General features: G+C 43.9%; 1 protein-coding gene across 5 annotated transcripts in view; it reads right to left on the bottom strand.

Annotated features, from left to right (window-relative positions):
* Nucleotides 1-5,476: 5,476 nt before the first annotated feature.
* The window catches only part of MSRA (methionine sulfoxide reductase A), a 354,068-nt gene continuing 333,664 nt past the window's right edge, over nt 5,477-25,880 (bottom strand). For all 5 annotated transcript variants that reach the window (XM_081076540.1, XM_081076544.1, XM_081076541.1 and 2 more), the window contains exon 6: nt 5,477-14,314. In XM_081076540.1, coding sequence (XP_080932666.1) covers nt 14,150-14,314 — 165 coding nt within the window. In that variant the 3' untranslated portion in view covers nt 5,477-14,149. The remainder of the gene's footprint in view (nt 14,315-25,880) is intronic.

Genomic DNA, 25,880 nt, shown 5'->3' with positions numbered 1-25,880 from the left:
AACTCTTGGATGGCTCCTGGGTGGGGGCTGGTCACCAAAAAGAACAAGCCATGGTCTTTACAATGCTCTCCCCTCACTCCACTTCTCTGGAGAGGAGAGAGGGGCTGAAAATGGGAGTTAATAATTGATCATGCCCACATGAGGGAACCTCCATAAAACGCCAATAGCATGAGACTCTGAGAGCTTCCGGGTTGGTGAACACATCCACACAGGGAGGGTGATGTACTCTCACTGGGGACAGAAGGTCCTGCGTTTGGGACCCTCCCAGACTTCACCCTGTTTATCTCATCACATAGCTGTTCCTATGTATCCTTTAATAAACTGGCAAACGTAAGGAAGTATTTCCCTCAGTTCTATGAGCTGCTTTTGCAAATTAACTGAACCTGAGGAGGGGATCATGAGCAACTCTGACGTAGCCAAATCAGACCTCAGTTTGTCATGTTGCTTTATATTATATTTACATATAATAAAAACTTACTTTTCAAATCTAATGGTTATATTTATACCAATACTTTATAAAAATAATTTGTGGGTAACCAGAAGGTGTGGGTAATCTGGAGACCTACTATTTGCAATGGCATCTGAAGTTCGGGGCAGTCTTATGGGACTGAGTCCTTAACCTGTGGGATCTGATTCTGTCTCCAATTGGATAGTTTCAGAATTTAGTTAAATTGTAGGACACCCAGCTAGTGTCACAGAGAATTGCTTGGTGCAGGGAAAACCCCACACACATTGGGTGACCATAAGTGGAGTTTTCTGTGTGAGTGTGGGAGTAGCACGAGTAGTAAAGGAGAAGGGGAAAAAAAGGGAAGGGAAAGACTGGGTTTTTCCCCACCCAGAAGGTGGGAAACAAGGTTTTTCTAATTCACCATGTTAATAGAATAAAGGATAAAACCACATCATCATCTCAATAAATGAAGAAAAAGCACTTGAAAATACCCAGCACCCATTCATGATTAAAAACTCTTGACATACTAGGAATAAAAGGAAACTTCCTCAACCTCATAAAGGGCATTTATGAAAAACCCACAGCTAACATCACACTTAATGGTGAATGGTTTATACTTAGGAGACAAGGCAAAGATGGCTGCTTTCATCACGTCTATACAGCAATATCCTGGAGGTTCTGGCATTTCAATAAGGAATAAGAGTGGGGCTGGTGCAGGGACAGAGAAGAAAGTGAAAACATCCAGATTGGAAAGGAGAAAGCAAACTCTTTTTATTTCTAGATTAAACATCCCATATGTAGAAAACCCCAAGGCATCCACAAAACAAACAAAAAAGGAGCAAGTAAAAGTAATAAATGAGTTTAGTATGATTGCAGGATACAAGATCAATGTACAAAATTAGATTTCTATATACTAGCAATAAACAACCCGAAAATAAAATTAAGAAAACAATTCCGTTCCCACCAGCATCAAAAAGAATACACTTAGTAATAAATTTAACAAAAGAAATATAAGACTTGTACAAACTACAAAACATTGTGCAGATAAATTGAAGAAGATCTAAATAAATGGAGAGGCATTTCATAGATTGGAAGATTCAAAATTATCAAGACGGCAATTCTCTCCAAAATGATCTATAACTTCAATGCAACCACTATCCAAATCCCAGCAGATTCTTTTGGTAGAAATTGATATGCTGATCCTAAAATGTATATGGAAATATAAAGGACCTGAAGTAGCACAAACAATTTTGAAATAGAAGAACAAAGTTGGCGGACGTATAGTACCTAATTACAAAAGAACCCTCCCCCACCCCACAAAACTTACTATGAAGCTACAGTAATCAAGACAGTGAAGTATTGACACAAAAAATATGGATCAATAGAACAGAATTGAAAGTTCTGAAATTTATAGTTAAGTAATTTTTTACAAAGATGCTAAGACAATTCAGTAAACCAAAAGATAATTTTTATAACAAACAGTCTAGGGACAACTGATCAGCCATACGCAAAACAAAACAAAACAAAACAAAATGAATATGAACCCTTAACTCACATTATACACACAAATTAACTCAAAATGATCCATAGACCTAAATGTTAAAACTAAACTTACAAAAGTTTTAAAAGAAACAGGAAAAAAGTCTTCATGACCCGTGTTTAAGCAAAAGATTTAGATACAATGACAAAAGTATAATCCACTGAAAGATAACTTGAATTTTATCAAAATTAAAACTTTTGCTTCAAAAGTCACCATCAAGAAAATGAAAAGTCAAGCCATACACTGACAATTTGGAAATTTTGCAAATCATATATCTAATAAAGGACTTATATCCAGAATATATAAAGAACTCTTCAACTCAATAATATGAAGGCAAACAACCGAGGAGATCCAAGATGGCAGAGTAGATAAACACTGTTCCTGCTTCCTTTCACGAACACATTAAAATTACAACTAAATTATAGAACAATCAACCTGGAGAATCATCTGAAGTCTAGTTGAACAGAAGTTTTATAACTAATGATATAAAGAAGCCACATTGAGACTGGTAAGAGGGGTGGAGACATGAACTTCTGTATGGTGGTTGAGAACCAGGAGGGCTATCTTGGTCACGGAGCTTCCTCCCCTCCTCCCTGAGGAGTGAGGGACCTCAGCCACAACCAGTCTCCCCAGCCCCGAGCACTGGTGCCAAGAAGAGGAGCCCACATAATATCCGGCTGTGAAAAACAATGCAGATTCTGACAATCCAGGTGGGCTGGAAGGCTGTGGGAAATCCAGACATCCTCTTAAACCGCCCATGCACAGACTCAGTCGTTCGCAGGCACTTACCTTGAGTGCCAGCGGAGGAACGGTGACTCAGAGGCCTTGGAGACATACAGAGGGGAAGACTGAGGGATGTAGCTTTGTGGGGAGGACTGGGGGTCAGGCGGCATTTTCCTGGTGAGGGGTCCACTTTTCTACAGCCGGCAGGCAGGAGCCATCTTTCCTGTGTTGAGCCCGCCCCCTCCAGTCAAATCTGAATCTGATTAGCCTGTTGAGCTCTGCTGCTCCGCCCTGCTGACTCAGCTGGGATCCCGCCCCAACCAACTAGCACACCTCTGGAGGCACTTTCTCCGTGAGCAGACTTCCCCACCTGCGTTGCTCTGTTTTGGAAAACTATCAGACAAATCCCAAGCGGGCAGCGACTGGCCTCCGTGTACTCTGAGACTTTTGCTGAGTAGCTCCAGGCTCCGCTCTGGCACCAAACTAGAGTCTACAGTAACTTGTTGACCAGAACTCTTCCCACTCTAGTGACCTCCTGAGACCCTGTTTCACCCAATTTGTGTACTATATGAGGCTGTGGCTGAACCTTAAGGGAGCCGGCAGGTGGCAGCAGGCCTCAGGTTGTCTTGACATTTTGTAGAGCTGTCCCAGGCCCGGTACTGGTAGCAGCCATCCGCAGTGTGGCCTCGCCCACATGCCTCCAGCACAGGCAGCAGACAACTGTGGACCACCTTGTAGCTCCTACAGGTAGTCCCCAGTCGGTCCCAGAAGTGAGTGAACTGGAGCCTGCACTGAAGCCCTTTGCAAGAGGATCCAGAACCCACATACTTGGAGGTTGGCTCAGATCACAGCAGAGCACCACATAATTAGTCCTACAAGTGGCACACCCAAAGGGCAGTCTCAAACAAGCACCACAGCCCACTGGAACGAATCCCGCTCAGTGGGGTAAGTCTTCCCTCATAGCAGCCATGGTGATCTATGGACATGGCCAAAACCCACAGCTAATCAGCCCGAGGGTCAATCCCACCCACTGATGTGTCAACAGCAATCAAGGCTCAACTATAACAGGAGGGCACATACAACCCACACAAAGGACATTCCTGGAGCACCCAGACAGGTGACCAGGGAGACTGTGCCAAGGACCCACAAGGCACCTACTGCAAAAGGCCACCTGGCCAAGACTGGGAGACACAGCAAATCTACCTAATAGAAACAAACAGAGAAGCAGTCCAAATGAGAAAACAAAGAAATATGTCCCAAATGAAAGAACAGGAAAAACTTCCAGAAAAAGAACTAAACGAAATGGAGGCAAGTAATCTACCTCAAAACAATGGTTATAAGGGTGCTCAAGGAACTTAGTGAGAACTTCAAGAAAGAGATAGCAGGCATAAAAAAAGGACATAGAAACCATTAAAAAGAACTAGTCAGAAGTGAAGAATAACTGAAATGAAGAATGCACTAGAGGGAACCATCAGCAGACTAGATGAAGTAGAGGATCGAATCAGCAATTTAGAAGGAAAGGTGGCAGAAAACACCCAAACAGAACAGCAAAAAGAAAAAGAATCCAAAAAAATGAGGATAGTTTAAGAGCCCTCTGGAACAACAGGAAGCATACCAACATTTGCATCACAGGGATACCAGAAGAGAGAAAGCAAAGGATTGAGAACGTATTTGAAGAAACAATGACTGAAAACTTTCCTAACCTGGTGAAGAAAATAAACATATAAATCCAGAAAGCACAGAGAGTCCCAAACAAGATGAACCCAAACAGGTCCACACCAAGACACATTATAATAAGAATGTCAGAGTTTACAGACAAAGAGAGAATCCTAAAAGCAAGAGAATGGCAACTAGTAACTTATAATGGAGCTACCATAAGATTGTCAGGTGATTTCTCAACAGAAACTTTGTAGGACAAAAGGGATTGACACAAAATATTCAACGTGATGAAAAGGAAGGACCTACAACTGAGGTTACTCTATTCAGCAAAGTTATTTATCATTTAGAATTGAAGAACAGATAAAAAGCTTCCCAGCCAAGAAAAAGCTGAAGGAGTTCATCATCACCAAACCAGTACTACAAGGAATATTAAAGGAACTACTTTAAGATGGGAAAAAAAAAGGATCAAAATTATGAATAATAAAATGGCAATAGCTACATATATACTAACAAATACTTTTTTTAATTAATTAGATTTATTGGGGTGACAATTGTTAGTAAATTTACATAGATTTCAGGTGTACAATTCTGTATTATATCATCTATAAATCCCATTGTGTGTTCACCACCCAGAGTCAGTTCTCCTTCCATCACCATATATTTGATCCCCCTTACCCTCATCTCCCACCCCCCAACCCCCTTACCCTCTGGTAACCACTAAATTACTGTCTGTGTCTATGAGTTTTTGTTTCTCATTTCTAACAAATACTTCAATGTAAATGGATTAAATGCTCCAATCAAAAGACATAGGGTGGCTGAATGGATAAGAAAACAAGACCCTTACATATGATGCCTACAAGAGACTCACTTCAGACTGAAAGACACCCACAGATGGAAAGTAAAGGGATGGGAAAAAATATTTTATGAAAATGAAAACAAAAAAAACCAAACAAACAAAAATCTGGAGTAGCAATACTTACATCAGACAAAATAGACTTTAAAACAAAGGCTATAACAAGAGACAAAGAAGGACCTAGTAATACCACTTCGGGGTATTTACCTGAAGAAACCCAAAATACTACTTTGAGTAATCATTGGGATGTTGCATCCATATGTTCAGTGCAGTGTTGTTTACAATAGCCAAGATGGGGAAGCAGCCTGGGTGTCTGTCAATGGAAGAATGGATAAAGAAGAGATGGTACATATATACCACCCATGGAAGGCAATGCGTTCTTGCCATCTGCAGTGGCATGGATGGACCTGGAGGGTATTGTGCTGAGTGGAGTGTCAGACAAAGAAAGATAGGTGCAATGTGATTTCGCTTATATGTGGAATCTAAAGAACAAAATAAACAAACAAAACAAAAATAGACTCAGAGCATTTTGATGTTTGACAGATGGGAGGTGGGGGTGGGTGAAAAAGGGAGAAGGGATTAAAAGCATAAGTTGGTTGTTACATAGTAATCATGGGGATATAGGATATAGCATACGGAATATAGTCAATAACATTGTCATAACTATGTATGGTGTCAGATGGGTACTAGATTTGTTGGGATGATTGATGGAAGATGTTGGGGGCAGGGTGAAAAGATAAAGGGATGAAGACATACAAACTGGTAGTTACAAAATAGTCATGGGGACGTAAAGTAAAGCACCAGGAATGTAGTCAATAATATGGTAACCACTATGTATAGTGCCAGGTGAGTACTAACTAGTCAGGGGATCACTTCTTAAATTATACAAATGTCTAACCACTGTGCTGTACACCTGAAATTAATATAAAATAATGTTGAATATCAATTGTAATTGAAAAATTAAAAAAGAGGGGAAAGGTGAAGAGGAATAAGAGATCCAAATTTCCAGATATAAAACAAATAAGTCATGGGGATATAATGTAGAGCATAGGGAATATAGTCAATCATATTGTGATAGTGTGGTACGGTGTCAGCTGGCTGCTGGACTTATCACGGTGATCACTTCTTTAGGTAAATAACTGTTGAATAACTACGGTGTAAACCTGAAACTAATATAATTATTGTATGTTGGCTACATTTTAATAAAAATCTTAAAAAAGGCAAACAACCCAATTTCAAAGAAAAAAAGTGACAAATTCTTTAAATAGACATTTAATTAGAGACAATAAATGAATGGCTAAGAGGTATATGAAAATATACTCAATATATTAGGGTAATGTAAATTAAACCCACAATGAGATACCACTCCACAGCTACCATAATAGCTATAATAATAATAAAAAAATCCACAATAACAAATATTGGCAAGGATGTGGAGAAACTGGAATCCTCTTACTTTGCTGGTGGTGATATAGGATAACAGTTTGGCGTTTCCTAAAATGGTAAACAAAGACTTATCACACAACTCAGCAATTCTACTCCTAGGAATCTACCCAAGATAAACGTAAAATGTAAATCTATGTTCATACAAAGACATGGACGTGAATGTTCATAGCACCATTATTCGCTATAGTTCCAAACTAGAAATAACCCAGATTTTCATCAGCTGGTAAATGGATAAACAAATGTGGAATATCCATATAATGGAATACTATGCAGCAACGTAATGGAACGGACCTCTGATTCATTATACAACATAGATGAATGTCAAAATCATGATGCCAAGTGAGAGGAGCCAGACACATAACACCACCTATTGTGTAAGTTAATTTCCATGAAATGTTGAGGGAAGGCAAATTAACCGAGACAGAATGAAGATCAAAAGCTGAGGCGGGAGTGGCGATTAACTAATTGCAAAGGAGCATGAAGAAACTTTCTGGGATGACGAAAATGTTCCCAAACCGGATTGTGGTGATGGCTGCACAACTATAAACTTACTAAAATTAAAAAAAAATCATTGCACACTTATAATAGGTAGATATTATGACATGTAAATTATACCTTAATAAAGTCATTTAAAAATTTAAAAAGCTAAAAGTCTTAATGAAGAAACAATTCAGACATTGCTATACACGTTTAAGGATCAGTAAGTTTGTTGGCAATTACATTAAATTTGTCCTGTCCTACAAAGTTTGAGAGCTGTGATTGCTGTAATTCTTACGGACTTCCCAGGGAGCTCAAATATTTGGGGTTTTTAAGCAGCAAGTGAGGTCATAGATCCACCAGTATCATGAGACAAAAGGGAGTCACAGAACCTCCTAATGCCCAGCCACAGGGGGTATAAAGCGTTTCTTCCTGGTGAATTCCAGATGTCTCTAGAATTAGATCATCTCAGAGCACAGATTTTTCCCAAATGACCATCCAGCCAGAACAAGGGACGGATCAGAGCAGATGGTATGAGCCTGGGAGGTCTCATATCAGCTTTTGAATCCAGTTGGCTTCCTCCGTCAGTGCTGTCTCAGAAACTCTTATTCCCCAAAGTTGTCAATGCTTTCAGAAGAAATGCTTTCAGAAATGAGAGTGAGAGAAGCGTGAATGGAGAGGCAGAACTCAAGTCTGCTGAAGCCAGTGTGGTGTGAGCATGGAAAATTACCTGCTCTGGCCTAGCTCTCAGGAAACTTGGTGCAGTTGGGAAAAGAACATAATTTAGTCAGAAGTCCTGGGTTCATGGTCTGGCTCTGGTCATGTCACTTGCAAGCCATGTGACTTTGGGCCAGTAATTTAACTTGTCTAAGTCTCAGCTTTATGACTTTAAATATAAAGATAAGTAATACGGATGCCTTCCTTATATTTATTAGCAACAAATTCAGAGAGACCACACGGCAGTTCTGCTCTGGACAAAGGAGAGTAAAGTGAGACAGTCTGAGCTTTGCCCTAAATCATGATGCAATCTAGGGTCTGTCTCTTTGCTTTGTTTTCACTGGGACACCACACTTGCCCAGAGATTTCCCTGATACTGGCAGAAGCTCAAAAGCCTTGAATTCTATTTACCAAACCCCACCTTTCATGTTATTGTTATGCACTTTGGTTCTCCCTATATATTTTAAATTCCAAAAGACATTATAGTTGTTGCTTTGTACTATATATTCATTTATATTTACCCACATTTATTCTTTCTGGGTTTTTTGTTTGTTTGTTTGATTTTCATCTTGTGTTTTATATTTCCATCCAGGATCATTTTTCTTCTGTCAGAAGTATTCCTTCTCATTATTCTTTTCACGCAGGCCTGTTGGCAACACATTCCCCCAGTTTTCATTTGCTTCAAAACATTTTTATTTTACCATCATTTTTGAAGGATATTTTACTGGGCTAGGATTCTAGATTGTTTCTTATTCTTCTTTCATTACTTAAAAGATGTTATTACATTACCTTCTGGCTTCCATCATTTCTGTTGAGAAGTCAGCTGACATTTTTATTGTTGTTCTCTTGAAGGTAATATGTTTGTTTGTTTTTTCCTTCTGGCTACTTTGAAGATTTTCTCTCTTTGGTTTTTACTAGTGTTACTATGATATGCCTAGTTGTGGTATTTTTGTGTTTCTCTTGCTTAGGCTTCTCTGAGCTTCTTGAATATAGGAATTGATACGAATGTTTTGAAAAATGCTCATTCAATACCTTTTGAATATTGATTTTGTCTTCTTTTCTTCCCCTCTCTTTCTGAAACTAAAATTACACATATGATAGACACTATGAATGTGTCCCACATGTGTCTTATTGTCTGCATGTTTCCTTTTGTCGTCTCTTGGCACTTGATTTGTCTTCTAGCTAACTAATTCTGTGTTCTGCTGTGTCTACAAGGTCGGACAAGTAATTTTGAGAACTCATCCTAGAAAAAGTGCTACATCCCTCATTGCTGAATATCACTACAGTCACCTTCGAAGTACTCTGCTTGGGAAGCTATGCACCAATGCCAGCGCCTAGTCCATCCTTCAAAGTCATTTTGGAACTCTTTCTGAAATGGCCATCAGAGCTGTGGTCGAATTACCTTTGATGCCCTGAATGTCATCGAAATGTCTTCCTTTCAACATTTCCTTTATCTTCAGGTAAAGAAAGAAGTCAATGGGGGCCAGGTCAGGTGAGTAGGGAGGGTGTCCCAATACAGTTATTTGTGTACTGGCTAAAAACTCCCTCACAGACAGTGCGGTGTGAGCTGGTGAATTGTGATGCAAGAGCCATGACTTGTTGGTGAACAGTTCAGGTTGTCTAACTTTTTCACGCAGCCTTTTCAGCACTTCTAGATAGTAAACTTGGTTAACTGTTTGTTTAGTTGGTACAAATTCATAATGAATAATCCCTCTGATGTCAGAAAAGGTTAGCAACATCGTTGCAATAAAGTTTGAGAACTTAATTGTCAGACCTCATAATCTGCTGTTGAAACTGCCCATTTCATTATTAGTTTCAGATATTGTATTCTTTGAGTTCTATAAAATCCACTGGTTCTTTACAAATTACAGTTCTCTTTTGAAATTCTAAAACTTTTCACTCATTCTGTCTACCTTGCCTCTATTTTATTTAACATTAATTATGGTTTATCTAAAGTTCCACATCTGTCACATCCAATGTCTGAATCTCATGTGATTCTGTCTCTCTCCATGCCCTAAGGTCTACTTCGATATTAGTGTAGCTTCACAAGCCTTCTTTTGGTTAGTGTTCACATAGTTTCTTTCCTGTTATACTTTCAACTTTTCTGTATGTTCTTATATTTGACACATGTAAATTGTATATAGTTGGCTTTCTTTTTAAATCCACACTGGAAGTGTTAATGTCTTGATTGTGGAGTTCTATTTTCTTTCTTTTTTGTATGGTTAATAATTTCTATTTTTTATTTTCATTAAATGTAATCAATTCAAATACTTGACATTGCGTATTTAGAAAAAGAAAGGGAAAAGAGGCTCCACACACTGTTTGTTGTTGTGCACATGAAAGGAGTCCCCTGTTCTCTGTTGGGCAGATAAATAAAAGGGCTGATCATCTCAATCCAGTCAGGGATTTACCTGGGTTATGACTGCTTTTGCAGTCAAACCTCAGATAGACTCAGTCTTTTTCTTGCTAACCCTTATTTTCTGGGCATGGTCCTTCCAGGGTCCTGAATGAGAGGCAGGCAGGTCTCAAACTCCTCAGCCTTGAAAGTCTGCAGGAGATCTGGGGTTCCATCCTAGATCTCCAGGTTCTCACCTCAGGCAGCTTAACCCTGGCAGTTGCTCTGAAGAGGACATGAGCAGCGATCTTGAGGCAGATTCCTTCTGTTGGTCGATCTTTGTTCCCTGAGCATGAAGACTGCAAGATGGTTCCCTCTGACTTTTGGGAACATGTTAGTCTAGCTTGTCAGTCATCCATTCAGCTCAACATTGAGTACTTAAGGCCACTGAAATTTCCAGTTTCTCCTCCAGACCCACACAAAAACTAAAGGCTTTACTGGTTTCCTCTAATCCTGTAGATGTTCTCTTTCTGAACTAAGTCTGGTTCTCAGCCTGTAGTCAGAATTTGAAAACCTCCCCAGAGAAGAGGGATAAAAACCTATTGGCAAGGTCAGCTCATTTTGTAACAATGCTGATCCTCTGAAATTTTAGTTAATTCACTCCTCATTGCTTTCATAGCTTTCCTATGTTGTGATTAAAAAAAAAATTACTCAGATTTTTCTGTCGATACAGTGGGAGCCCTGGTCTATCATAATTTATAGCATACTATCCAGAAGTGAAAATTGAGAGATTATTTTTTAAATCCCATTGGAAAGGAAAATCCCTTGCCCTAAGTCTACAGTATCCCAACAGGGTTTTTACTCCAACACTGCTGATGGTAATCTTGAGCATAATATAATGTCTTTCCTCTCAATTATTAGTCATCAGCATGTCTGCTATTCTCTTAAAGGATATCTTGAGGAAAAGGAAAAATTTGAACCTTGATTCTTAACAGAGGTAGGTTATCCAGGAAGGAGAGAGGTACTCAGGGGGAATGCAAGTTTTAAATGAAGTAGCAAAAAGTCAATTGGAGTAGGAATTGTCAGATTGCATTGGACATTGGATTTTGTCCCTTGCTGTGTTACACTGGGAAAGCCACTTAATTTTCTCAGTTTCTGTTTCCTGGAATTTGAAATAAGGTTTGCTTGACTCTAAAACCTATTCCTCACGACACCAACGCTGTCACAACTGCACATAGGGGAGCCCAGACTTAGGTCTTGTCTGTTTGAAATAGGCCCCACTGCAATGCAAGTACCACAAGAGAAATCTGGTTTGCTGGCTGCCATGAAAAACAGATAACCATCCTCTGAAATTCTTTCATCAGCGCTAGAGTGGAATGAAAAACGAGAGGACTCAGGATTAGGGAGAGACGAAAGGGCCGAGGAGAGTAAAGATCTACCTTACTCTCTCCTTCCAGCTAAGAGGGAAGAAAATTTGCAAGTCAAGAGTCTTGTAGCTGGACAGAGGATTCCCCAAGCCCCTGAGGTTCTGGGGAATGGGGACCATCCTAAGATGCTACAGAAAGCAGGCCAGAGACCCGGAGGGGGCTGTGAGGATAAGGCACCACACAGCCTGAGGACCTGTGTCAATCCATCACCACTCGTTTGACCTAGTTTAGAGACTAACAGTCTGGTGGCATCTGCGTCAAGAGAAAGGAACCTAACACATAAACACAAATTGGGGGAAGAGAGCAAAGCTATTTGGGACAGGAGACAGATTAAGAAATAGAAAGTTTTCCCTGTGGATTTTAGCCTGTTTCTCTTTCCACTTTTATATTTGAGCTATGTCCTGATTCTTTCTTGTTACCAGCCAGCTAGGGTATTTGAGCATAAGATGACAGAGACTCGACTCCAGTTTCATTAATTTTCTCTGGGACAGAGTGGGAAAGGTGGGTCCTGGGCTTGTGCCTTCATTCAGGAGTTAATTAGATTGTGATTGATTCTGTGTAGAGTGAAGACCTGAAGTCTTCTAAGCATGTTAGATCTAGTCTCAACATTGAGCCTGTTCCTCAGTTCATTTTTTCCTGAGCACTCACATGGAAATCTGAACTCTATTCACCCTCTGAGCTGGCAGAAAGGAGAGTGATGGTTCCTGAAACTAGGCAGGTCTGTGATGATAAAACCCGGATGCTGATTAAGGCCAACAGGGAGAACCAATTCACCAGCGTTCTTAACTTGTTAGAAATGAGATGGAGGAGTCAGTCATTCTAAGTTAGGTCTTGGGAAAATTGACTTTGTAAGTTAGCAAATTCTGAGGACTAAGGACTTCCCAAGTGTTTATGCCATTGTATCCTCCTAATAACCACACAGCAGAGGTAGTAAGTGGTCATGCATGTTTACTTCTGAGTGCCAGATGCTGGTTTTGATGCTCAGCACCATGCTGGCCCTCCTAACCTCACCCAAGATTACAGTGACTGACATCTCAGAGACCTTCTTTCCCAGACTTTGTAAGGGGCTGAGGCCCTGTCCACGGTCTCCTTCACACGAATGTCTCAGATGTCTTTGATGCCTCGGTGTCTTCCTGTGTGAAAGTTGGATTCAGTGGCCCTCAGGGCCTCTCCCAGTTCTATCATTCAGTGACTCTTGTACCACCCACCTCTTGTAATCTTGGTTTCTATTACTTAAGAGCTTTCTTATTTCTTCCGTAATGAACACTTGCAGAGTGTTGTCCTGTAAACTTTTGCATGTGTCTCCTTGAATTCTTGATATGCTTAGGGCACAGCAGAAATCCAAGAGGGCAAAGAGAGGGGCTAAATATAATATATGGTCTATTTCTTAATCCATCTCCTGTCCCAGAGAGCTCTGTTCTGCTCTCCCAACTTGTGCTTTTGTGTCTGTTTTGCATCATTCAGATCATTCAGTTCTCAAATTAGGTTTCCCCACCTCACGGAGGCCTCCCCTGACCACCGCTAAAACAGCCCTCAAGGAAACTCCACAGTCCCAGATACAACTTAGCGTCTTATCCTACTTATTATCCCTGTTATCATTTCTCAGGACTTGCAGTAATCTTATTGATTCATGTATTTACATGTTTGTTGCTTATGTCCCCCACCCTATGTCTTGAATATAAAGACTGTTAAGGGCAGGAATTGCACGTGTCTGTTCTCGCTAATTAGAATAGTCCCTGATATGACGGCTGTAACGTGCATGTGGAAAACAGCTATTATTACTGAAGTTGCAAGGAGCCAGAGGTGCACGTGTTTTCCAAAAACCTTCAATCATATTTTCCATTTGGAGGAAAATGACTCGGAGGCTTTTATCTCACAATACTTAGAAATATCCTATCTAAACAAGTAAAAGACAGAGGAGACATCAGGCAGTTTGTATTATTAGACTGTAGACTTTTATTAGAACAAGCATTTCCCAGAGCTGTAAGCAATGCCTTCGAATTTATCCAGCTAGCTCACATTTTCTCTGCCACAGGAGGGCCTTACACAAGCACAGGATCAGTAGAGCTAAGTATTTCAGTGAGTGACTCATTGAGGCTATAACTTTGCAAATTTTAAGGCACTGGAGGGTGAAGGCTATGTGAGGTGGGACAGGGCTCAGATAAAGGATTTCCAGCATGCTCTATCCTGCCCTACGAGCCGACTTCCCTCCCTAGCTTCCATGGCAGGTATCCAGGCAGAAGAAGGGGGAACGCAGCATATTCACTATCCTCATTCAGACAGACCCGAAACGAGCCAAAACATTTCACAGCTCCAGTCCCACCACAACTGATTAGAAGACAAATTACATGTTATCAACTCGCCATGGTACTTCAGGTAAATTATACCTCAATAAACCAGATTTTTACCAAAGCCTTTGTGCTTTGTGCACTTCAAAAAGCCACTGACGAGAGCCACAGAAGAATTACCCCATTTGTTGAAAGCGTTTTGCTGTGACACGAAGGGCCCACCATGTGGGAAGAAACTACTTTCTAATCCCCAGCGGACAGGACACGCCGGTGCCCCCGAGGCCGCAGTACCCGTCGGGGTTCTTGCTCAGGTACTGCTGGTGGTAATCCTCGGCGTAGTAGAAAGCTTGTCCCTCCCGGATGTCTGTGGTGATCGGGCCGTGGCCGTGCTCCGACAGGACCTGTGGAGAGAGAGGCACCATCAGGACCTGATCCTGGGCAGGGATGGTCCCAGGAGGTGGGGACAGAGACGGGCTGTGAGGAGGCCGACACAGGTGGCTCGGGGTGTGCAGTGGGTCCTGCGGCTCGGGCTCTGCCCCTTCCCAGCTGGCTTATCTGGGCAAGCTCTTCCCTCCCTCCCTGTGCCTCAGGCAACTGGCGTTTGAATCAGCTTCTCTGACCCTGTAATTTACGCTCTACCCGTTACATCACCGCTGTCCCCCGTGCGCGTTGGGAACCCTGCTTTGGACCTTGTGGGTCCATGTGAAACCGGCCCAGTGCTTTCCCAGGGGAAACAGCAGGGATGCATGGCTCTCTGGCTGCCCTGGGAAGAATGGGGGTCCCTGAGAGCACTCAAGCAGGGCTGCCGTGGGAGGGGATAAAAGGGCACCAAGAGGACAAGGCAGGGAGGGTGGCAGGATTGCCCCTTACTGTCCCCTCTGCCACCAGCTTAGAGACAGGCCCCCTGCCATCTCACAGGCAGGACAGAGGATCCTCCACTCACTTGCTGTGGTTTTAGGGAGCAGGGAGCCTGCTAGAACACTCTGGGGAGCAGGGGGTCATTTGCGGTCTGGGTTTTGCTACTCCAGGCCCAGGAGCCTGGGGAGTAAGGTCCGCGGAGGTCGGGGCCTGATGACCTTTGCCAGCTCATCACCATCCTCAGTGACCTAGTTGAAGGCCTGGTGGCATCTGCTGCCAGAGAAAGAAACAGACACGTAAACACAAGTTGGGGGAGGAGAGCTGAGCTATTTGGGACAGGAGACGGATTAAGAAATAGACATGGCTCCCCATGGATCTTAGCCCATTTCCTTTCCCTTTTGGATTTCAGCTGTGCCCTCATTCTTCCCTGTTCCAGGCTGCTTGCAGTATTTCAGCACAAGCCTACAGAGAGTCGTGCCCAGTTGCACTGATTCCACTTTGGACAGGGGGGCAAGGTGGGGTCTGAGACTTGTGTTTCCATAAGGGAACTGAGCAGTCTCTGACTATCTATTGGTCCAATTGAGAGGAAGTCCTCACATTTGTGGCGTTGGGAATCCAATATTAATATTCAGCATGATTCACTGTCACAATTTTTTTCCCCTGAGAACTTTCACCCTTTTTCTGAATCTCCATCCAGCCTTCTGAGCCAGCATGAGGCCGACTGAGGATCCGAGAAGCAGGCGGGAATGGTGAGGGACAGAATGCTTGCCGAGGCAGGTGGGTTGGGCCCTGCAGCTCAGAAACAGCCAGTTTCCTTACAGGGGTTAGAAATGACAACGAGGAGCCATTCTGACTTTAGTTTTGACACTTTTTTGTAAACTAGCAATTATCGAGGGTTTACCATATGCCACGCTCTGCACAAAGACTTCACAATGTTAATTTTAGCCTCACAACAGCCATATGAAGGAAGGACTATTATTATCATCCATCTTTAAAAGTGTGTGTCAGATCTTGTGTCCTGATCCCTGACACGCTCAGCTGGCCCTGGTCCTGCACAGGCTGAAAGCTTGGAAACCACATTTCCCAGATTCAGTTGCCAGCAGCACTCCAGTCTCAATGCCACCGATGAGAGGAGCACACATGAAATCTGGCAAGCTGAATCAGAGGATAAGCCATTATGTGCAAGGTGCAGCTGTGAGAGTGGGCGCGGGGATCTGCAGAGAGCAGACTTGACCCTGCCCGTTCCTCCTGAGAACCATTCGCTCTGGCACTACAGGCAACGAAAGTTGTCGGCAATGATGTCTAGCAATTCCTCTGACTTCTTGGTATCCTGAAGTCCAGCGGTGCTTCTCCCTGACCTTCACTGCAACAGCCTTTCTAATGATTCTGGAAGCACCAAATTCCCTTTGCAAAACCCACCCTGCTTGAAATACCTTGAACGCTTTCTGTTTCTGTGACAGAACCCCAGCTAACACAGCACTGTTTTCAGGAAGCAGAACCTCAGTGAGAATGAGAAGCTGGGATTTGTTAACTGTCCTCGTTAGAGTTGGGAATGGCCTCCCTGGGATGGAAATGGCCTCAGTGTATATACACAGTGCCCATAGTGTAGACTGGCAACGCATTTACGTAAATTATCACTAGTATTTGCCTGGGAAGAAATGCCACTGCAGGGAGGCTTTGGGACACTAGGTGGCTGTGGCAGTGGAATATTCATTCTGGTGAAGATGATAAGCATAAGATCCGGGGGGTGTGCTGGCCTAGAGCTTGTGGAAAGAAAAAGACGCAAGGTCAGGACTTGACATTCTTGGCTCAAGTTCAGAGAGCCAGAGAATGTCTTGGGCTGATTTAGAATATAATCTCTTGCTTCTTGTTGCTGGGTCCAAATACCACATAAAAGGGTGGCCCCAAAAGGTCCCAGATTTACAAGTGGAGTTCACACTCTCACTAGGGGTGAAACCCAGGGATACCCTCCGAGAGCTCATCCACTCACACTGTTCCAGACGCACCAATTGAGACATGCTCCTCTCCGGCTCTACCCAGGATGCTCTGTGCATGTAACAGGAGTCTTCCACATTCCAAGGTCATCTCATGTTTTGACCTCAGAAGTTGCCCTATTATGGCCACACTGAATGGCAGCTTGCCCTCGGTCGAGATCCACTGCCCATCCGTGTCTTTTACCCTCAGGGCCAGGCCCGGGTCTGCTGACGTCTCTGCTCCCTGCCTCATCTGGCCTCTGTGCTCTCTGAGGGCGAACTGCCCTCAAGCTGCCCACCCTGACCTCTCTTTCACAGGTGGATGTCCTCCTTGAATAGACAAGGACGGCATTCCCAGAAGCTTCTCTAGCAGGGGCAGTGAGTGCTATTGCCCAGGCTCCCCTCCTCTTCACACCAGCTCTCACTGACCCCCACCCATGGACAACCTCAAAGGGTCCCTTTTGGGGAACAGTGAGAAGGGAGGTGTGAAGATGGGGACCCAGGCAGTACCAGATCTCTGCCACAAGATGGCAGACACTTCTCTTATTTGAGATGGAAAAAAACAAGAATAAACAGTGATGAAAACATACAGAAGACAGAGCTATGCTTTCCTCCTCCAGCTTCCCTTAAACTGGGACATCTGGCCAGGTTCTTGGGGTGGCAGACACAGGGCCCGTGGTGCACATTGTCCCCTCTGCTCTGGGCCAGCCAGTCTTCAGGCTGAGACCGTCACAGCACAGGGCTGTGGCTGTCCACAACCCTTGCTCTATAACTGGGGGACAAAGGGACAAAAACACGCAAAGAAACTGAATGTAAAAGAAAGAGAAAGAAAATGAAAAATCCTAACTAGTCTCTATTTTTCCTTCTTCCCCACAGCCCCAGCTTTCTCACATTACAAAAGCAAGTGACTCCCCTCAGCCACCTCCCAGGGCCTGTTTCCTCCGATAGGTCTTGCCAGACACACGCAGCTGGATGCAGTGCAAGGGATTCCACGTGACTTCCTTAGTCCTCTCTATGCATTTGTGTGCTTACTGAGACTGTAAACTGTGACGGTCAGGTTTGCAGTTGTCCACCCCTTCCACTGTGTGTGCCTTCACTGTGCTGGGTGAAACGACAGGGTAAACAGAACGTGAGATCTCCCTCTAGGATCTCGGCTGAAGCTGGCGGCACACAGAGTGGCAGCCTCTCCCGGGTCCCTCAGGAGGACCTGCCAATCCTTCCCTACTGGGTTCCACTCTATCTCCTCAACCTTTTCATCACCCTCAACCTTTTCTTTCTCTTTGCTTTCTCTTCCCCTCTGAGTACTGTTTTATTTTATGTATCTCCTGAACATTCTATTCCCTTGAACATGACCTCCTAGGAATGTTCTCTCTTCTCTTCTCTTCCCTATTGCATGAACTGCTACCCATCTCTCAGCACCCAGATCAAATGTTCCCACCTCTATAAAAGCTTTCCTGATTTCATAAGGCAGAAGTTACACCACTTTCTATGCTCCTGCAATCCAGTACTTGTGACATTGCATTTTAATTGTCCTTGGTTTCTGTAAGCCACTTCCACTCTTCACTGGCAAGACACACACTAGACTGTGTGCTCCTTGAGTGGGGATGCTCTTATTTGTCTACCTCATCTCAGTGCTTAATACATGAGAAATGAACGAATGCATTTTAGAAAGAACAGTTGAGTCTTGGAATCTCTTGGAGAGTCTCTTGACCTTTGGGACTCCTTCGAGATCCCTGCTACCACCCTTGTGGACCTGGGAAGGAAGAGCGGGAGGGGGCTCGTGGATCAGGGTGCTTGGGCTGCCACTTTCCTTGTCACAGGCCCTTGGCCAACTCCGTGGGTGGGTTTACGCTTTAGACATGGCATTGTGGCAGCTGTGTCCATGGGGGAAGGACCAACTGTCTTTCACACAAGGTGGCCTCAGCATTATCCACAGCTCCTGAAAAAGCCCATGTGCTCTTCTAGGGGCTGAGCAGGGGCGTCGGGGAGGGGGAGCAGCAGAGGGAGGCGGGAGATGAAGACTCAGTTCCTGATGATCCCTCTGGGCCTCCAAGTCCACGGGTCAGTTTGGGCCCCTGCAAGCTTCACCATACACCAGATGCCCTGATCAATTATGGCGGGTCATACGTCATTTGTTACTGATCATGGCGAACGTACCAACGATTGTAACTTATTTTTCCTGAATGAATTAGAGCCGATGGAAAGCTATCCCGATCGTAGCATCACCTCCGCTCACTTGCCCACTAGCCCAGAAGGGAAGGCAATGTCAGAAGGGCTAGCGACTGGGGCGCACATGTCCTCAGCCTGCACAATCTCACCCACTGTTCATGGGGGGGACCGCGCCAATGATGGACCATTCCTGATTATAGAAATGATGAAACACATCACCCACAGTTTTCTGGTATCTTATGAAAAAGGAAGCTGTACCCATGAGAGTGGGTTGCCCATAGGGAAATCATGGCGGATAGAGTTGAAAGTGGCTTCAGCCAAGACTCTGGTCTCAAGGGTAGCTGTCCTCACAGGATGAAACCCTCAGGGACCCCCCAAGCTGGTGGGCCCGACCTCCAGCACAGGGCTAAGACCCTCGGGTGTGCTCTTCCTTCAGGCTTCACAGCGCCACCTTGTGGTTTGGGGAATGAGTGCAAATCATGAAGGATTTGCCTGGTCAAAGTGACCACCCAGGTTGATTGGAAATTCTGCTATATGATGCTGCCAGAAAATATGCTCTCTTGCTGGCCAAACCCCAGGGCCCAGCATGTCCTTCTCCTCTCCAGGCTCCAGGGCTGGGTCCACTCACCGCTACACAGAAAGCCAGCCCTGCATGTCCTTTTCCTCTGCGAGTTTCCTCAACCAGGACCAACTCCAGGGGAAGAAATGATTTGGGCCTAACTCTCTCACCTCTCATTTGTCTAACTCCTACTCTTGCTGACTCCAAAACAATTATCTAGAGCTCCTTGTATGTGGCTTTTTTGTTTTTTCTTGCTGACTTTTTAGAGGGAAGTAAGTGGAGTCTAACTAAAATAACACGTATCTGTAGGACACCTGGCTCAAGACATCTCTGGAAGGTCACCTCATGTTATTAGTCATGCTTTTTTCACAGACTCTTATCTTACCTTTTTCTTAGAAGGCCCCAGGAAGCCTTTTATGTCTTTATTCTCTTATCATTTTCTTTCTGGAAGCTGCTTTTCTATCTGTAAAATGGGCAGAACACCTAGCTCATTGCCCTGTTATGAGAATCCAAGATAAGGCATAGAGAGTGCATAGCACCTTGGCGTATTCTTATGAGAATCTAAGATAAGGCATAGAGAGTGCATAGCACCTTGGCGTATTCTAACTACACAATACGTAGTACTGGCTCTTTCCCATCAACCTCCAGGCTAGAGGAAAGCTAGCCCACCCATCTTGCCTTCCTGAAGTAGGTAGGCCTCCATTTATGCCCCCCCCCATGCACTCCCCACTTCTATAGTTTCACAGCCAATCTCTATGGGGCAGGAAAAAAGAGGTGAGTATCGATAAGCTGTGGCAGAGCTCCCAGCCCCCCAACAGCTGTCTCCAGCCCCAGCCACTCCTGCCAAACACCGCAAACACCCGAGGAAGTATCCCGGCCCAACCCATCCTTCTAGGTCTGCTGGCAAGAAACCTTTCTTTGAATAAAATCAATGAACATGTGACCGTTCTGCTTACTGCGACCTGCTAATAAGCTTATTATTAGCTTCATCGAGATTCTCCAAGTGCCCAAGTACACTCAGCTTACTGTATGAAAATGACACACTCTTATATCACCCTGAGAAAGCGTAGCCTGGAGGTCCCAGCAGCGCAGGCCATCCTGGAGCTTCAACAGATAAGGTCAGAAGTATACCAAGGCAGAGAGGCCAGTGTTAATTCAAGCCCTGGCTTTTGTCCCCAACTGCAGTGTCTCCAAAGGGCTTCCTCACATACTCCAGTCCGTGCGAGGCTTTCACTGACTTATGAGGGGAGAATTATTATTTTTATTTCTCAGTGGAGGACAGTTTATGAAGCCCAGGGAGAGAGGAGGCTCATGCAAAATCACTCGCCAGTAAGCTGCAGAGCGAGGACTAGAGCCCTTGACTATTTCCATGACTATGAAGGACCACTGTCCCAGGGGGCCAAATGAAGCTACCACCTTTCCTCAGAAAGGGACAGTTTATTATTTCAAAATATGCAAAAGAGTTCTAGATATGGATCATCCTGTACTTCCCTCCCCCACCCTCACCCCCCAAAAACCCCTAGAACTCAAAATGTGTGATGTATATTTTTCAGGTCATCTTAGTGATTTGTTTTTTTTAAAAAAATTGTGGTTAAATATACATAATTCTGAATTTTCCATTTTAACCATTTTTAGGTGTACAGTTTAGTAGTGTTAAGTGCATTTATAGTGTTGTGCAACCCCTCTCCAGAACTTTTTATCTTGCAAAAGTAAAACTCTGTGTCCATTAAATAGCAACTCCCCCCGCAAGCCCCTAGCAACCACCATTCTACTTTCTGTCTCTGTGAATCTGACTACTCTAAGTACTGCATATAAGTAGAATCACATAGTATTTGTCTTTCTGTGACTGGCTTCTTTCACTTAGCATAATGTCCTCAAGGTTCATCCATGTTGCAACATGTGTCAGAATGTCTATAAATATCACATTTTGTTTAGCCATTCATCCATCAGTGGACACTTGGGCTACTTCTCATGTTTTTTTTGTTTTAGCTTTCAAATAATACATCTCGCCAGATGACAAGCACACACATGACAATTACTTAGATACTTCCTAGCCTATTCATGTCAGTAGCCTCCTGTGAAGATTTTAAAGTCCCCAAAGGAGTGCAGAGAGTATAATGGTGAAAAGACTTGTCTCCAACATGTGATTCCATTATTCTTTTTCTTATCCCACCTCAACTGAGCCCATGTACCAATGACAGTACTATAAAGATGTTGAAAACGAACACTGAAAGCCCATTTAAGGTCACCTAACAGAGAGAGAGTTGGAACTGCCTGCTTCCCCTCCACTCAGAGGGACAAATGCCCTCCAAATACGAATTTCATAAATTTCCCAAGTATCACCTGATGCCAAGAGATGACAGAAAACCTACTCAAAGTGTCATAAAGCAGAGTTTGCATTTTAAGTGCCAGGTTCTGTATGGAATTTCTAATGGAAGGCAGAGGAGTTTGCAGGGCCCCTCCCATGGTGCAGACGTGAGCTGTAGGGTGCCTTTTCTTCCATTTCCTCATGCCAGCGATCCTACATGGGAGGGTGTCATTATTCTGACTTTACCCATAATGAAACTCAAAGAGGTTAAGAATCATGCTCCAATTCATGTACCTGGAGAGTTAGTGGTGGGTCTGGGCCAGGAATCCAGGTCTGCCCAGTTCTGGATTCCATGCTCCTTCCCATATATATGCTGTCCCTGGAATTTGGGAATGTAGGATAAGTGAGCCCCAGGGAGCTCAGTCTGTACTGTCCTGCAGTGTGTTCGAGGTACAATAGGTTGATATGAACCCACCAAGAACCTTGTATTGGAATTCTACAGAGCAGGGCAGGGAGGGAGGAGAGGGGGTTGGTTCTACAGACACTGACATGTGCTGGAAGAAGTGTGTATGTGCACCCTGGCACGAGTGTGCACTCATATGTATGTGTATACAAGTGCTCATGAGGCTGCTACGTGATACCTATTCAACCTCCACCATAGATGGAGTGACTTTTCCTTTTAAAGAAAATGTATCATAAAAAAGAAACTTGAATTTATGATAGTGGTTCTTAACATCTTGGGGTAGGGGTGTCATAGACTCCTTTGAGAATGCAATAAACACTATGGATACTCTTCCCACATCAACTCACAATCAAATATTTGCTTATAATTTCAAAACCTATGGCCCTCTGTCCACCCCTAGCCCTGTATTCAGAACGTTTACACAGGGCCACCAAGTCCAAAGTCATCATGGCAATTGCCCATTCCCTATTCATAGGGTTCTGGAAACATGCAGGCATATCTAATTGGCAGTGAATATGTTCAAGACAGATGACCTTAATTCAATCACAGTTTGAAGGCCCAATGAGAAATGGCTATGTTGCCAATGGGAAAGTCACCAGGAAAGGAAGGTACCTACAGTGAAAATCTCATCAGATTTATATTTTTAAAGCCTCATTAAGTCTGGTCCAAGCTAATCCCATCTCCTCCACCCAGTGAAATAATTTTTAGCCTTATCTCGAGTGTTGGGTTTTTAAGTAATTATTTGTAAAATATAAATGTGTGTTTCATTTCATTTTAGCATCACTTTAAAAAAAATATTTTAATGGTAAAAAATTTGTCCTAGAACTGAAATCCAATTTATGATACTGAACCTGTAGGAAATTGGGGTTTGACTTTTAAGAGCTCAAGCTGAAACTATTGCCCAGGGGGCAACCAGGTTTGCTTCAGAAGAGAAGGCTCTGGGGCAGGAGACAGGATTCTATTCCTCACTGCCCTCTAGTGGCAGCAAGGAGCATGTACCAGGCATAGCCCACTTGGTTCTTCCTACTTCCCCTGTCTGAACTGAGAGACCCCTTCAGTTCCTTCCAGATCTAATTCCATCGAATCCCATGCTATGATTCTATCCTGTGCACATGTGGTACACACACACACACACACACACACACACACACACACACACACACCCACCCATCCTGTCAGGCTTAATAAACTCAGCCAAAGCCAGTGCCCAAGTCAGCAGTTTTATTCCATTGGCAGCTTCTGGCTGACCAGATTGCCATCAATCAAAACTTCTGGGAAAGGATATAAAATGACTGGCATAGCTTTGAAAGAAAGCCACTAGGAAGAAAATCGCCATCTATTGTGAGCTGAGCTGAGGTTCATGTTTCCAGCTCAGGATGGCACAGAACACCCACCACCCTGCAGGTATGTGGGGAGCAGATGTGCCCCTGCCCACAGTGAGTGGGCCCTGGAACAACAGAAGCTCCCGGCTCTGGAACCATGGGATCAACCCCATGAGTTAATCAGTGACTGTCAGCACAGCAAGGGGGACAGATCGGGGAAGGCAAAAGATCCCTGGGACGGAGACGTAATGTTGACAAGGAGAATGCTCAGAGGGGTTTATGGGGAGGCCCAGTCAGAGCGATACTGACCCTTCACAGTGTTGTGAAACTAAGGGAGGCAAAGGAGAAAAAGAGGTGACACAATTAGATCTCATGTGCTCCATTTACAAAACCTGCTCCAGCAAATGGTGGTTCTATACAGAATGGCTTTGGCTTCTTAGAACAGCTATAGCATGCCTCTGCCGTCTCCTTCCCAGACTCTGGAGCTATGTCTAGCAGTTAATGGCTTTCATCGTGTGCTCCTCTGTGCCCCTTACCCTCGAGATAAATCCCAAGTGTCTTCTGACCGGTAAGGGCATTTTTCTTGGTTTGCAATGCAAAATGATAGAGCTGCAATTTGAGTTTTGTCTCTGCAGAGAATGGAGAGAGGGAAAGAGTTCAGTTTGCCTAGTAAGGATTAAAAGCTTTACCCTTGCTCCTCAGAGTATGGACAGCGGGCCATCAGCTTGGTTAGAAATGCAAAATTTGGCCCCTTTCCCAGACCTACTGAATCACAGTCTTCATTTTCAAATCATCTCTAGGTGATCCTCGTGCATGTTAAAATTTGAGAAGCCCTCCTCCAGTACACCAGAGTGGCAGATGGCGTTCGTGGTTCCCAACATCCCTTGCTCTCCCTCTTGAAGTCAGGTTGCCCTTTTGACTTGTTCTGGTCAATGGGCTGTGAGTGGAAAGACCTAGGTCACTTCTGGGCAGAAGCTGTACAGCACCAGCATGGGCTTCCAACTTTCCCCCTCAGCCTCAGTGGCCAGTGCTGTTCCAGCTAGTGGTGACTCCATCAGCCTGGGTCCTGGCGTAAGGGCAGCGACAGCCTGGAGCAGAGTCCCCAAACAGCATATTTTCTTTCCTCTACCAGAGTTCCCTGGCTTTCTCTGGTTTGGACTGTGATGCTGAAAGATCAGGGAAGACAGGCACACCTCGGTGAAAGTCAGTCGCAAGACTTTTCTGCGGTGAGCTTTTTTTAACTCTCGACCTTCACTTAGTTAACTAGTTTCAGTAATTATTGTGGGGCATTGGCCGTGTGCTGTGGACTGTGCTAGACGTCAGTAACACAGAACCCACTTGTCACTTTTCAGGGGAAGCCAAGGACGCTGGCTTTCACCTTGGGGATGAAATGCAGATTTCATTCAAAGGAAAGCTCCTTCATTCTGAGAGGTTGAAAAGAAAAGGACATCAAACAAAACGCCAGCTGAAGCTTGAGGCACTGAATTCAGCAAGGTCCAGAAACTTTTCTAAATACCACCACTTCTCATGTGTGCCTGAGTTTCAGGGATTCAGCGTCGCAGGAAGGAGAAGTCATCCCGATTTGAATTGCAGACGGAATGGCCAACTGTCGTGACTTGCCCAGGACCAGGGGCCTGCTCAGGAAGGCACTGTCAGTGCTAAACCTAAGGCGGTCTGGGGTCCACCGGACAGTCGTCACTGTACCTGTAGAGCAGGGACAGAGGTTTGTGTCTGTCACATCACAAGCCCTGGGCAGTTTGGTTCACCATCCAAGCCTTAGTTCCCTCTGTTTTAAACTGAGAAGGCTAAATGAAGAGGTCGCCCTCCTGTTAAACATGTTCTCTCGTTGAGCCTTGAGTTCCAGAGCACCTTCTAAACTGTGCTTCTTTTTTTCAGATAATTTGTATTGAGATACAGTTCACATACCATAAAAGAAAAAAGTTTATACTTTAGTGGTTTTGAGCATAGTCTCACAGCTGGGCAAACGTCACCATTGCTTTTCATTTCTGTTCCTCAGATCTAGATAATCTCAATTAACTTCATTGACTCATTCTTTCTTCAGCCGACTCAGCCCCGTTAGGGATGATTTTTTCATTTAGGTTATTATACCTTTGAATTTCCATTTCATTTTTTTATACACATAATTTCTATCTCCTTATTGATAGTCTTTATTTGGTGAGAAATTGTTCTTTTTTTTTCCTTTTTAATTCTTTAGACATGGCTTCCTGTAGTTCTTTGAGCATACTTATCACAGCAGATTCAGTCTTGTCTAGTAAGTTTTACTTTCGTGCTTCTTTGTCTCATCATTTTTTTCT

The sequence above is a fragment of the Rhinolophus hipposideros genome (assembly GCF_964194185.1).
Source record: "Rhinolophus hipposideros genome assembly, chromosome: 16".
In the NCBI taxonomy this organism is placed as follows: Eukaryota; Metazoa; Chordata; class Mammalia; order Chiroptera; family Rhinolophidae; genus Rhinolophus; species Rhinolophus hipposideros.
Note: the sequence above shows the minus strand (reverse complement) of the source record. Positions and strands in the feature narration are given on the sequence as shown.